The 15,277-nt window shown below is 32.7% G+C and overlaps 2 protein-coding genes across 2 annotated transcripts; one reads left to right on the top strand and one right to left on the bottom strand.

Moving 5' to 3' along the window:
* Positions 1–3,132: 3,132 nt before the first annotated feature.
* LOC141707451 (F-box/kelch-repeat protein At3g23880-like) lies at positions 3,133–6,443 on the top strand. Its single transcript, XM_074510627.1, has 2 exons — positions 3,133–5,491; positions 6,067–6,443. The coding sequence occupies exon 1, from the start codon at positions 3,133–3,135 to the stop codon at positions 4,387–4,389; it is 1,257 nt and encodes a 418-aa protein (XP_074366728.1). The 3' UTR covers positions 4,390–5,491; positions 6,067–6,443.
* A 289-nt stretch (positions 6,444–6,732) lies between these two features.
* Positions 6,733–9,590, bottom strand: LOC141720970 (uncharacterized). The gene is made up of 6 exons (XM_074523687.1): positions 9,247–9,590; positions 8,499–8,776; positions 8,126–8,416; positions 7,761–8,036; positions 7,398–7,673; positions 6,733–7,310 (listed from the first exon to the last, which is right to left on the bottom strand). Exons 1-6 carry the CDS (start codon positions 9,401–9,403, stop codon positions 7,050–7,052), a joined length of 1,539 nt encoding a protein of 512 aa, XP_074379788.1. The 5' UTR covers positions 9,404–9,590; the 3' UTR covers positions 6,733–7,049.
* Between the last annotated feature and the right edge of the window lie 5,687 nt (positions 9,591–15,277).

Here is a 15,277-nt window from a genome sequence, read left to right as displayed (position 1 = left end):
ACTAAAAAATGTAACATATGATAATTTACATGCTGACACATACACATATAACTTAATCTTACCTTTTTAACAGTAATGAAAATAAAAAAAATAATATTTTTTCATGCATACATACGTTGAATTTCAAAACGTAACATTTTTCATTAAAATCAACTTTTATATTGACAGTATTGTAAATTTTACATTAATGTATATTATGATGACAAGTCATTCTGACTTCAGTTATACATTTTTTATCTTTTTAAATTGCGTAAATTAATTGTAAGTTAGTCGTGAACTGAACAGTACATATAGTTTATTAAAATACAATTCAAAATTTTAGGTCAACTTTATATTGAACATATATGTTAATTTTTAGCTTTTTTTGTAAACATAGTGACGACATTCTACGGAGTAAGTTTAATCGTTTCATTTTAAACGTACATCGACTATCCTGTTTATATTCATTCATTAAATACAAATTATACAACACAAACAAGAATATATATTTTTTGCTTAATGAGCTATATTAGAAACGTTGTGTAATTTGGTAATGTATTATATGAAAATAATACATGTTGATAAAAAATCAACTTGTATTTAATATACGTTAGACATTGTACAACATTTATAAATAAGAAAACAACTAAAAATATTATAATTACATGACGCATAAAAAAATCTAGAAAATGACCCGTGCCTCGCACGGGTTATTATACTAGTTTATATTAATGCACGAAGACCTATCTATACTATTATATTAAAGACGAAACATTAAAAGTTTGGTTGTTGGTTGTTGGTCGTTCTACTATATTTGAAATATGACACTTAATATTATATTTAAAACAAGACCCCTAAAATTAGTGGCATATCAATTCTATTATATTTAAAATAAGACACTTATATTATGACATTTAATATTATGTTTAAAATAGTACACCTAAAATTAATTGCCTATCAATTGTATTATATTTAAAATAGGACACTTATATTATATTCTTATCTATACTATTATATTAAAGACGAAATATTGAAAGTTTGGTTGTCGATCGTTGTTGACTACTAGATTTATTCTTATGAATTAGTGTTACTAGCCTTACAAACCGTGCAATGCACATATATTCATTAATATTTTTATATTATTTAAAATAATAATAATTTTTTTGGATCATTACTTTAATAGTACATTTATAAATAATAATATAAATATTTGTTGTTGACGAGATTCGAACCTGAATATTGGGGAGTGCATAAATAGTCATATAAATATTTGTTGTTGGGGGATTTCGAACCTAGGAGTTTTAGTAGTGTATAAATAATAATATAAATATTTGTTGTTGGCGGAGTTTGAACCTGAGGGTTTGAGTAATGTATATTCTTTTAGTATTTGAATCTAACGGTCCTGATCACTTGATTAAAAAGATCTGACAGTCATAAATGGGGATAGCCAAACCAACCAAAAAAATGCATACCAAATTATACCCCATTCCAGTTGTTGTAGTATAATATATATTTAAGAGGTATAAGGTTCGAATCCTGTCGGCAACATATTAAAATTATAAAAAATTAATATTCTTTAAGAAGTATAATCAAAATTAGAATTTATAATATATATGATAAAAACAAACGTGTATTGCACGGGTTATATACTAGTTATATTTATACTAGAATATATAGTAATATCAGGACAATTTAGTATTTGAGAACTGTTTTGGGAACACTTACAAGGATCTCTTGCGTTCTTCTTTTTTAAATTGCACCTCTGTAATATCCTAACGACTTGCCTTACGGCCTTTGTAGCATTATTATGGCTTATTATTTTTGATACATAAAAAACAAAAGGCATTAATACGTTAGTAGGTTGGGACCTTTGAGATTTTTGCTATCTCCGGAATTAGGTTTACATTGAACTCACAATATGTGTGTATATTTATATGTGTTATTAAGTTTGTTATAGACTTATAGGGTCAAAAAACAGTTGGTTTTTATTTATATTCAGTTAAACTAATAATTTTATGAAAGTAGCTGAACTCAATATACGTTTGTGAACTGAAGCCTAACTATTATAGCATTCTTTTCTTTCTGTCAATTTGGGCTAGGCCCATATTCCTAATTGGGCCCGTTTAGCACGTGATGTATATTTAATTACTAACTCTATTAGAAACAAAACTCAAACCTAAACCGGTTTTCTCTCGCATAAGAGTCGGCCGCCCTAGTTTCACCTAACCCTAACCGCCCTAACTTCTTTTTCCCCCTTTCTACCCATCTCTATCTCCATATTCATCTTCATCTTCTTCTTTTATTCACTTTTTCTTTAATAAAATCGAGATTTGTTTTACAAAACTCGAAAAATTCATTACAGTTTTTCACTTTAGTTTTCAGATCTACTAAGGTAAGAGCTTGGATTTTATAATAAAATTCAGTTTTTGGATTCAAAATCTCTGGTCTAACAACATATTACAATTTGGTGTTATTTCGAGATTTTTGAATTTTGGGTTTTTTCATATTGTTCTGTTTAAGTTATTATTTGTGCGTTTGATTGTCTCGCTTTATGCGATGTGTCTCGCTTTGTGCGATGTAATGGTTGTGTTGAAAATGAATTTGATGGTGTATTGGGAAATCTGGATATCTCGCATCAACAACACTTTCGGCAGGTCTATAGCTGATATCCGGCAGGTAGATAGTTGAAGTGCGTTTGGAACGGTGGTGAAAATCACATGTGCCCATCTCTCACAAAAAATATTTGTTCATAATATGAGGCCTCTAAACTCCGTTGTTGCAACTAAGTCCTCTGAACATTGCAATATCAATCGAATTAATGTGAGCTTCAATTGTGAAGCTACTGTTTTCGGGGGAGATGCGTGCGGGATTGTCCGGGAAACCATTACCTTCATTTTTAATTTTGAGAATATTTGTATTCAGTTTGTTTAGCAATCCGGAAACAAAATGGCTAATTATTTAGCTCTATTTATTTTTGAACCTGGTCATTAATGGAATCTGCTTTAAATTTGGCAAAAAAAAACTACTAACTCTATTCGATATCGGATCGCTCTGTGTCGATAGTTATAAATACCTGATACCTTACACCAGTCCACACATCCTGTTCTGTAGGTCTTCATTAACAAGTTAGAGTAACCCTGTAGAGTTGAAAACATGGAGGAATCACGAACATATTTACCACAAGATCTGTTGGTACATATATTCTTACGACTAGAAATCAAATCTCTTTTACGAATAAGGTGCGTTTGCAAATCATGGTATCGAATAATTTGTAGCAGTCCTTTTATTAAAGCCACCATATCTTCGAAAGCAAATGAACAGAAAGATGTTTATACGTTATATACACACCTTGATTCTTACTCCTTGGTAAGAAGAAAAGGATTTAAAACTGATAAAAAGTACTACTACCATGCAGAGCTATTTGGAATTAACGTCCGTAAGCATAATTCCGGAATACAGGTTTATGGAAGCTGTAATGGATTGTTGTGTGTGTCGGATCTTAATTTACGTCGTGATAGTATCATATATTTGTTGAACCCCGTAATTCGAAGAGCAAAAATTATTCCGGAGATCCCCGTTGAAGTTTTTGATCCTCAAGGAGTTGCTAATATGTGCCTTGGGTATATTGATGATGATTATAAATTGATAAAGTTAGTTGGTTGTTCTGGTAACTATCGTGTTGGAGTTTATAGCTTGAGAACTAATAGTTGGAAGATTATAAGTTGTGATCGTGACGGTGTAACTTTTGGTAGGCTGTCTGATTCTCCGTCGTCTATGTGTGTTAATGGCGTTGCATATTTTGTAAGATATGTAGGTGCAATCATATGTTTTGATTTGCATGATGAGAGGTTTAGAGAAGTCAAGTTCCCGGAAAACTTTTATCCCATCCGGGGGCAAATTACACAATCTTTCACTATTGAAGCTTGTGGAGAAACAATAGCACTAATGGAAATTAGTGACGATGGGCATTTGGTTAAGTGGGTGTTGAAAAATGGTGTCCTAACCAACACGTTTACATGGGAGAAGGTTTCTAGCATTGGATTGCAGGCAGCAGCTGATAACATTTTTCCAATAGGCTTCACATATGATGGTAAATACGTAGTAAAGAATGATGCTCTGCGAGTTCTAAGGGATGGCCCTAGCTCGGATAAATATTATTTGTGCGACCTCGGGAAATCAGAGTTAAAGGAATGCATGATGCCAAAAGATCTGGAGGCAATACATTATTTGGTGGGGAATCTTGTTTTGCTTAATGAACAAACTTTGGATCCTTTTGTGGAGTTGGAGGCCACTTGTTCTACTAGAACGACGTTTGTATTGTGTAAGAGACGACCACTAACAAAGAAGGAGAAGGAAGAAATATCGCGTAAGAGACAGAACAAAGACAAAAAGGAAATTAGAAGAGATTGAAATGAAGAAGATATAAAGGTTGTGTCAACTTCATTCTTTAATATTGATCTGTTAACATGCAAGTATTCTCATTCTGGAAAAATTATGTTAGGTACTTCAGTTTTTTGCACTAGGAGATTTTTAAACACTATTAACATTCAAGCTTAATGCATTATATACCGTTGCTACTGTGCTTGTATTTTATGTAGATACTGTGCAATCAAACCAAGACTTGCGATTTTTTTTTTTAATTATAGTGAACTTTTATGATGTGCAATAGAAATGACTCTGCACTTCATTGGTCTTATTCCTTGCTAAGAAATGCATATTATATCTTCACTAGCATATTACAAGGAGCTTTATGCAGGAATTCATACAAGTTCTTTGCTTGGTTTGCTGCTTTTAATTTATCATTTTTATATATTTTTTAACAAAGAAGTACAGCTGAGAAAATTGAAAATAGCTAGTAGGGCTCAAGATATATTTGAATTATCCAATACTCCAGTATTCCTTTGGGTAGTTGAAAGTTTAGATGATAACAAGGATGTTTAAACAAAGGTCAGAGTCATCTTAGTCTCCGCTTACAATTACAAAAGAAAAAGAGAACGAGGTATACCCAAATTGTGTTTAAGCATAGTCATTCTACAACTACATAATCTTAAATGTGAGACATAATATGGTGATTGCTGGTATATTTCCAACTTTCTAGAATTTGTTTCATTCCATACGACCTCTCACTTGTCAGGACCACCCAATGTACCATTCCACATCCAGTTTTACCTAAATTTCATACAAGGTAATGACAATCTATATACCTATAGAATAAAATCTCGGGAGTGTTACGTGGCTCCTCCCAATACTTATAATTTCTCAGCCTTTCTGGTATTTCACCCCTTGATGCCTAAAAAATTTGTATAATCAGGTGGATTGTGAAGGATATCCCAACTTCTGCCTTCCTTGATGAAGTTGGTGGAATTGAAGAACCTGGACGGTTACATGCTCTAGTAACTGAAAACTCATCAGCTGATCAACACACACCATATAAACCATTGCACTTCATCACAATGGTCAGAACCACCTGTTTCTCATAGACTATCATCGATAACAGGGACAAATCTTGAGTGTAAGTTTTGAAGGCCTTCGATTTATTGTAACTACTTAAAGATTATTTACTAGGTAAACTAAATTTGTGCGTTGTTAGGTTGATTTGATCCATTGTATTATAGGATTTTGGTGGTTCTTAGAGTTGATGTTTGACGAATTTTGGTTAGTTTTGATTTGCCAGCTTTTCTGATTACAAATTTGCAAGACATCGCATAAAGTTACACCGTGTGTTGTATACAGATAGTATAGTCTGCAAGCTAGGAGGCACCGGAACCCTTGAGCAATCATTTTAAATTTCTAATTCCCGGGTCACATTTAAAATGTTAAACATACCGGCAGTTACTAAATTTTTATACATTTGAAAATTTAAAGCCTAAGCAGTAATTTAGCCCATAAAACAAATGTGATGGAACTAGAATTGAATATAAAGAAGTTGTAATCAAGGTTGACTCACCTAGAGATTTTTAATATGCCGCTAATTTATGCTAAATGTGAAATCATGAATGGAAAATTATCACGGAAACTTGCCCTTATCTGGATACCTAACGTTTTACAGATGATGTAGTATCATGTTTTACATTCTCCTTGGTGCAGGATTACTGTGTCACTTCCATGGTCATCAAAAATCCTCTTTCTCTAGACAAATACTTGGCCTCCTGTCATAAGTTGTGTTCGGGAATCAGGATATCTAATCATGGTACGCTCGTTTCATAATGATGCTAGCCTTGTATAGTGTATACTGCGAATAGCTCTTAGAGTTCATAAAGCAAGGCCCGACTGTCCAACCTTACAGTCAAGAGAGTGCTCATAATCTTTCCAACATGCTGTGGGTTTCCAGTAATATGGAGAGGCATGAAATCAAGAACCTTGGTGCTAATAATCTAATAGGTTTAAATTAATCCTTATACACAGACATAAATTTTGCGGGTAGCTCGGATTTGAAGCATTGAACACCCGAATTCTTTGATGAACCAGCATAGTACTTCATGAAAGGTTGGATGTTATTATCAACAATACCATGCCGGAAGGGTATCTGCTAAATTTATATTTACATTTTAAATTAGTTTTCTCACAAATATTTTCCAATTACGTTGTTCACTGCAAATTTTAGAACAGATATAATCAACAGAGTTATCATCTAGTTATAGATCATTGAGACATACATGAGAGGAATATAGAAATAGGTGACCAGTTAAAATAGCAAACTAGAATAGGATCAATCAATAGCAAACAACCATCAATAGAATCATTAGCAAGAGGTCAAGTGTTTTAGTCTCCATGAAGAGTGTATGAGTAATTAAAAGTTTGTAATAGACTTCTAATAGAACATACATATTTAGCAAGAAATTATCATGTTGAAAATGTCAAATAACAGAGCTTCAGTATTCTCATCTAAACAAACCAGGGAACTTAATAGTTTCTCATAATCTTCCATTTTCAGAGTCTGGTCATCTCCTCTAAAATTCACAGTATCAAAAACCCTAAACCACACAGTATCTGACCACATAGTCCTGCAGAAAATGCTTATATCTATAAGTCAGCAATGTAGCCTGGCAATGATTATCTCACTTGACCTGTCACTTCTGCTCACCAGGCCACAGCTGCAGTGTCAGATCCATTTCCTTCTCTGCTGTTGAAGTAGTGTTCTCATGCTGATCGCTACTCTGGTATGATTCATCAATTGTTTTGATCAAATCTGCACAGGCAGTTTCTTCTTTGTTCTCTGCAGCAGTGTTCTTCTGTTGACTCTCTTGGATCTCCTCTTCATTCGTCTCTGTCTCTTCAATCTGTTTCTTTCTCTTATATCCACACAAGACAATCTTCTCATGCACACTGGCCTGTTCATGTGTTTTTCAAGTATAAAAACTTTTCTGAAAAGAATAACATGAAATCGACTTAATAAACTGATTTTTAAATTTACAAACCTTTTCATCAGCTGATTCGATCTGCTCACCAGGCCACAGCCGCAATGTCAAATCCAGTTCCTTCTCTGCTATTGAAGCAGTGTTCTCATGCTGATCGCTACTTTGGCGTGATTCATCAATTGTTTTGATCAAATCTGCACAAGCAGTTTCTTCTTTGTTCTCTGAAGCAGTGTTCTTCTGTTGACTCTCTTGGATCTCCTCTTCATTCGTCCCTGTCTCTTCAATCTGTTTCTTTCTCTTATTTCCACACAAGACAATCTTCTCATGCACATTGGCCTGTTAACGTGTTTTTCAAGTATAAAAATTTTTCTGAAAGGAATAACATGAAAGCGACTTAATAAATTGATTTTTAAATTTACAAACCTTTTCATCAGCTGATTCGATCTGCTCACCAGGCCACAGCCGCAGTGTCAAATCCAGTTCCTTCTCTTCTGTTGAAGCAGTGTTCTCATGCTGATCACTACTCTGGTATGATTCATCAATTGTTTTGATCAAATCTGCACAAGCAGTTTCTTCTTTGTTCTCTGCAGCAGTGTTCTTCTGTTGACTCTCTTGGATCTCCTCTTCATTCGTCTCTGTCTCTTCAATCTGTTTCTTTCTCTTATATCCACACAAGACAATCTTCTTATGCACATTGGCCTGTTGACGTGTTATTCAAGCATATAAAAACTCTTCTGAAAGGAATAACATGAAATCGACTTAACAGATTGATTTTTAAATTTACAAACCTTTTCATCAGCTGATTCGATCTGCTCTTTAGGCCACAGCCGCAGTGTCAAATCCAGTTCCTTCTCTGCTGTTGAAGCAGTGTTCTCATGCTGATCACTACTCTGGTGCGACTCATCAATTGTTTTGATCAGATCTGCACAGGCAGTTTCTTCTTTGGCATTTGCAGCAGTGTTCTTCTGTTGACTCTCTTGGATCTCCTCTTCATCTGTCTCTGTCTCTGTGTCCTCATTATGTTTCTTTCTGTCATATACTCCACACAAGACAATCTTCTCATGCACATTGGCCTGTGACTGTGTTTTTCAAGCATAAAACTCTTTTTATGAATGGTATAACATGAAATCGAGTTCATAGATTATTTTTAAATTAACAAACCTTTTCATCATCGGATTTGAATTCATACTCGTGCATTATCCAATTCGTCTTCTGTCCTCTACCTTTCACATTCGCAGCCTTAAAGTAGTAAACTAGTGTGCGCTTCAGCATTTTAGTGCCTTTTCTTTTCTTTCCTGAGGCACACCAGTATCCTTTTTTCTTTCCTGAGGCACACCAGTATCCTTTTCCGTCCTTAGTTAAGCGATCATTCCTACTAACTGAATCCTTCTTAGTTGATCTCCTTGTGAAGAAGTAAGTATAGCCTTTTGGGCTTATGCCTTGAATTTTCAAAACATTTCCATGTTAGTAAAACACTACACATATAGTTTTTATTAAGTTCACGGAGAACATCATGGTGACTGTAATTGCAACTAACATAACCACGCAAGATAAATAAACAGGATTATATGGATTGTTCTTCATTAGCACAGTATACGATCATGATCATTCAAGCCATCAAGTCCCATTACTAGTTCACCAACCAAGAATCAAGACACACTAAATACTTTTACCATTATCATAATCAACGAGAACAGAACTTTGGGATATAATGAACATCAAGAATTGTGATATGATTTAGCAAAAAAAAGGATAATGTAATATAGGTTGCTCTATATTAACACAATACATGATCATGATCATTCAGCTCATCAACTCCCATTACTAGTTCACCAACCAAGCATCAAGATACCCAATTACTTTTTAAGTTAAAACAATGTATCAAGAACACATTATATGTGAAACATACCTTGAAGATCAGTAGGGCAGAATTGATAAACATCAAGTTCAGGAATCAACTCAAGATTCACTTTTGCTTCTTCTATACCACAGACCTTGTTGTTTAAGTACTTGAATATTTGCCTGGTGGTTGGTTTGAATACACATCCCCAGGGTAAATTCTCCATTGAAATTTTCTTGAATCTTTATTCGTTTCTGTGTTTTCTTGGATACAGAGTGTGTGTATATAAAAGGTGGGAATGTCACAAAGCGCGCTCTGTCATGTCTAAATAGATTGTTTATACTGGGATTTGTAAGCTTAAAATGTGTTCCAGTTCTTAGCAACAGATTTTAAAGAAATGGATCGAAATGTTATTTTGGTCGATACTCCAAAATATCATTTCTGAAAATTACGATTCAAATTATCACTTCACAAAATGATATACAATGTATTATTTAGTTAATTATTTTTACTTTTTAAATGGGGAAACCTTACTTGCAGTAAGTTTTGTGTATTTTTGTTTTTTTTCTTCTTAATTTGAGTTTCTTTTGATGTATTGTTTAGAGTCAGGAAACACAACTTAATATTAAGTTTTCAATATTTTTTATTATTTAATATTTTTAAAATTTAAAATTATACCATAATTTAACAAATTTTAAGATTTAGAATTCACCAATCCCCTTTTGGATTTTAAGAATATTAAAAAAATAAATTAATAAATGTTAGGCTCATTTACGGTTTAGGGTAATGTTACATCTTTTTTGGGTTTAGGGCCTTTAGATTAAACCCTAATTTAAGCTAGAGTTTAGGGCTTTTAGATAAAGGCCCTAAACCCTAATAACCAAAAATGTAAATTTTAAATTAAACAATTTTAAAATTTAAAAATGTAACTTAATTTAATAATTTTTAATATTTTAGGGTTTATCAATTATTTTTTTAACCTAAACCTACACGATGTACATTTTTGAAATGATATTTTGGTCTATTATTTCTAGAAGTGATATTTTGGACAATTTTTTACCAGGAAGTGACACTGAGGCTCACCACCCCAGATTTTTGCTGTATAAAAATTAATCGAATATAATATTTGGAGTATAAAGTCAATAATTTTTAATTTATTTACATACAAATATCTTTTTTAGGTACATAAAATATTAATTTATTCAGTTTTTATTTACTAGTAGTGTTTTTTGCCCGCGCTCCGTGCACGGTGTCGAACGATTTTTTCGTGGGATTTTTATTTTAGAAGTTTTTTTCTTTTATTTATTGTGATTACGAAAGTTGAAAATGTTTTTCATATTGAAAAAATGAGAGTTATCAATAATATCCTACACAAACACACACAGATATATAGAAACAATAGTAACATAATAATGTCATATTCTTATTAAAAAAAATTATATTATGCGTAAGAAGTCCAAGTTGATAATTGTAGAATTTATTTTGATTTACAGGATAAAGTTTGTTACATTTCATATGTTGATTTTGTACAGTTAAGTGATTTTGATATTAATTAAAATATCGGACAATAATGTATGATAGATATAAAGTTATAAAAATACTTGAAAAATACATCAAGGTAAATGTAGAGTATAAATAGGGTAACACTTTCTGCAAAAAGTAGGATTACGTTAAAAAAAATAGGTTCATTAAAAAAAATATTACAAATTAAAATTAATTTGAGTCATTTTTATTAATAATTTTAGAAATGTATTAAGTATACAAACTTAAAATAAAATTTTAGTTTATGTTGAGACACGCCTAAACTAATAAACCCTTAGAATAAATTTGTATTCTACAATAGAGTAAAGAACTTTTAATAAATTTGTATTCTACGATAGAGTAAAGAACTTTTAATTTGTACAAAGTGTAAAAACTATATATTTGTTAGATTATGAATTAAAAATGATACCAGATAAATTTAAACTATTTATAGAATGACAATAATCTAAATTAAAAGTAAAACAGTTTATTAATAAATTAAAAACTCAACCAATTCCAACAAAAATGAAATGATTATCGTTCATAAACCAAAGGAAAAAAATTAAATTAGGACATCAAATTCAAATTTATTTTGATACTAAATGGGAATTTTCTGAAGCAGATAATTTGGACAAATCGATGCAATGATCCCGCAGAGCATAGTAATCCAAAGCACAGCCTGACCTGCCATAAAAAATGTACGTGACGTTTAAAAAAATTTGACCAAAAATTTGTGAATAAATAAATTTGACCATAATGTATAAATTTTTAGCCGGAAGGTAGTATAAGTTACCCAATGCAATTCATTAATTGTTATTAGGACCATCATATCCTGTCACATCCATCTTTAAAGAAACAGAAATTTATTTTTAGTAATTAATGTCAGACATGTGTATCCCAAAAGTAATTTATTTTGAAGTAGTAGACTTATACCAATGCCTGAAATTAAAGATCTCATCCCAACCCTCGTTAATATAAATTCTTTGTAAGTCATATGTCATAGTCTATTTGTATATTCGAGAATTCAACTCAACTCAAAAAAGAATATAATAAGTAAATAGTGGATCTACCGTCACAGAGATCTCGCAAATTAATATCTGTCAAAGGATTCAGAAACAAGGTTCATCTACAGACTTGAGGAGTTAATTCACTGGAAGAAGTTCAAGAAGTTGATCATGCCTCAGTGATATAAATCAAGATCGTAGATTTAATCAAGTGACAGAGATCTCGTCAGAGTATCATTAATTACAAGGATTTAATCTGAAGAAAATCAAAGTGTCAAAGTCAAGACATGAAGAAACGTCACGGAAGTTAGTCACTCATGAACCAGACAGTACATCGAGTGTCAACATTGAAGTGGTGTAATTGATTCATAATTTCAGTGATTTTCAGAAGATATTCAGAAGATTGGTTGCTGCTCAAGGTTAGTATTAATTCTCTATTAATTAATTAAGTCATATAATTTAATTAAGAAAATAAATTATATCTGCAAAGATTAATTTATTTGATTAATTGAATTAATTGATTAATTAATTCTGAATTAATATTAAGAATTTTCAGAATTTAAATTGGTTTTAAAATCTGTTTAATTCAACAAGACAACTGATTGTATTAGTATGACAATCGGTATGACAATCAATAGTCATACCGAAAGTCATGCTAATTCAAAAGGATTGTCTTATCAGAATTATTATTAGGATTTAAATCTATTTAATTTCAGCAAGACAAATTGTTTGAACTACTATGACAATCGGTATGACAATTGATTGTCATACCGAAAGTCTTGCTAGTTCATTCTGATTGTCTTGCTAGTTCAATCCATTGTCCTACCGAAAGTCTTGCCAGCTATAGGATTGTCTTTCCAGTTCAATTCAATTCTGGTGAATGATTTAAAAAGACAAAGAAGCAGCAGAAAGACAACTCAATCATCCAACAAACAAAAAAACAAGAACACAGCAGCCACAGCAAATATTTCATTTTTCATCCGCTTATTTCAAAGATCAATTTCTAGATTGCAAAGTTAAATCCAATCAACTAGAAATCTTTATCTTGTTCTTGTGTAACAATCTAGCGGATCAAAATCCCTAGAACTTAATCTCAAATCGCGTTTAGCATTTGATTCTAATTATTGCAAAAATAGAAAAAGTTCATGTCGAATTTATTCTAGATTTGTGATAATTGATTTGAGATTAATTCCTTGTAATCGATACAGTTGTTGTAACACCCTTCAAGTTTAATAATATTCTTATTTAACTTGAATTTTGTTTCACATTTTTTATTCCGCATTTATTCGATTATTTGGTACTGTTTGTATTCAACCCCCCCTTCTACAAACACATTGGGACCTAACAATTGGTATCAGAGCCTTCTGATTAACGAACAAATCAAGATCCTAGACTTTTGTGATTTTTCAACTCTTTGAATTTTTATTCATTCAAAAATTCATAATGACTTCACATAAAGTTGGAACCGTTAAAATTCCACAATTTGATAAAGAGAATTATATTATGTGGAAGAAGAAGATGCTCTTATTTTTACAAGTTGCAAATCCCAAATATTCAAGCTTGTTAAAGAAGGGTATAAATACTCCGATGGTTATTGAACCGGAGGTAATAATAGATGGTGTGGTGACTACTAAAGCTAGAACCTATCCAAAAGAGCCCGAAGATTTTACTCCTGCTGAGAAGGAAGAAGCCTCCTTGGATGCCAGCCTTCAATTAATATTAACTGATTCCCTTGATCCTTTGATGAACAGACATGTGATGAACTGTAAAAATTCTAAACACATGTGGGAAACTATTGAGGTAATTAATGAAGGCACAGAGGAAGTTAGGGAGAACAAGTTGGAAATCCTAACCTCTGAATATGAACATTTCAAATCAAATCCAGGAGAAGGAATTACTGAAGTGTATGAGAGGTACAATACGTTGATCAACAACCTGAACATCAATGGAAAGTATTATTCAATCAGGGAGGTCAACAAAAAGTTCCTTTTAACACTGCCAGCTCATCTTGAACATAGAATCACTGCCATTAGAGAAGCTAGAGATCTGAGTGAGATTTCTTTGGATAGACTCTATGGTGTGTTGAAAACCTATGAGTTGGAGCAGATTCAGCAAAAGGAAGTCTACGGGAAGGATAGAATGGTCAGCACATCTACTGCACTTGTAGCTGAAGGTCAACAACAACAACAATCTCAACAGTTAGAAAGAATGGTACAGTTTTCCAAGGGTGAGGAAAATGAGTTAGTAGCAGAATATAATCCTCCTACTACAAATCAATCAAGTGATAATTTTTATTCCCTGGAAGAGCTGGAGCAATTGGAAGATGAATCAATGGCCCAAATTGTCAAGAGATTCTCTAATGTCAGATTCAGGAGGAATCCCAAGCTTAAGTACAAGTCCAACTACAACAAATTCCAGAAAGGTGGATCTTCATCCTCTAACACCAGCAGTGGTGGTACAAAACAGGGATGGTTGATCGAAGCACCATTAGATGCTATAACTGCAATGAGTTGGGACACTTTGCCACAGAATGTAGGAAGCCAAAGCAAGTAAGAAAGAACTCTGAAAGGGCTTATCTGGAAAAGGGAAGAAGCTGGGATGATACTGACAGTGAAGATGAAGATGAAGGAAATCTTGCTCTTATGGCTATTGATGGAAAAACTTCATCGTCAAGAATAGAGGTAAAACTTTCTGATGCTGAAATGGTTTATCATCTAAGAGGTAACTTAGATTGTGCACGTCGTGATAATGAACTGTTAAGTTTACAGATCACAGACCTTGAGAAAGAGGTCAATGAATTAAGACTTGTGCACATTAATCAAGACAAATTAAAAGAACAAGTATCTTTTCTAGAGAATAGAGTTGACTGTTATAGAAAACTCGAAACTATTCTCAAAGACAAGATCACCGGTCTTGAGACTAAGGTTAGAGCCTACTTCAATTCTTGTTCGAAGGCTAAAGAGTTCTACAGTAAGTAATCTGTTAATCAAACATCTGGAATAGGTTATGATTACAATGTTGCTATTGGAGAATTAGGCATAAACTCCCCTCCTCGTGTCTGTGCTAAAGGGAGGGAAGTACCACATGTGCTTAAGGGTGTTGATGAACCCCTCTATAAACCATCAATTGCTGAACTATTTGATGCGACCTCTTCTGTTATTCAAGAAGAAATACGTGCTGAGGATCATGCTTATGAGAAGATTGTTTCCAAGTCATGTGAGTCGAAAGTTCCAGTCGAAGTTGTGAAAGCAACTGAGATTAACTCAGACACACATGAGTTAGATAACAATAATGCCATGTCTACCATACATAAATTGCCTGCTGTTAATCACTCTCATAGAGCATGTAGTATTGCTAATTGTATGTCTTGTGCTTTTAATATGATGTATGCTTATTTTAATGGTAAGCATGTGTCTAATGATAAGACTACTCCTCGTCAACATGTGAATAACAAGAAGCATGATAGGTCTAAGACTGCTAGTCCTTCTAAGGCTAGAAAGGAGACATTTGTGCCTAAGCCTAACCATAAATTCGTTAAGGCTATTTACAAGGTCAAATGTTCAGTCATTGAGAAT

Source organism: Apium graveolens, chromosome 1, assembly GCF_009905375.1.
Source record: "Apium graveolens cultivar Ventura chromosome 1, ASM990537v1, whole genome shotgun sequence".
NCBI lineage: Eukaryota > Viridiplantae > Streptophyta > Magnoliopsida > Apiales > Apiaceae > Apium > Apium graveolens.
This window is presented reverse-complemented; position numbering and strand designations above follow the sequence as displayed.

Coding starts and splice junctions, on each gene's coding strand:
- LOC141707451 (XM_074510627.1), top strand. CDS start 3,133: ATGGAGGAATCACGAACATATTTACCACAAGATCTGTTGGTACATATA.
- LOC141720970 (XM_074523687.1), bottom strand. CDS start 9,403: ATGGAGAATTTACCCTGGGGATGTGTATTCAAACCAACCACCAGGCAA. Junction 8,777..9,246: donor CTGCCCTACTGATCTTCAAG/GTATGTTTCACA, acceptor TGAAAATTCAAG/GCATAAGCCCAAAAGGCTAT. Junction 7,311..7,397: donor TCGAATCAGCTGATGAAAAG/GTTTGTAAATTT, acceptor ACACATGAACAG/GCCAGTGTGCATGAGAAGAT.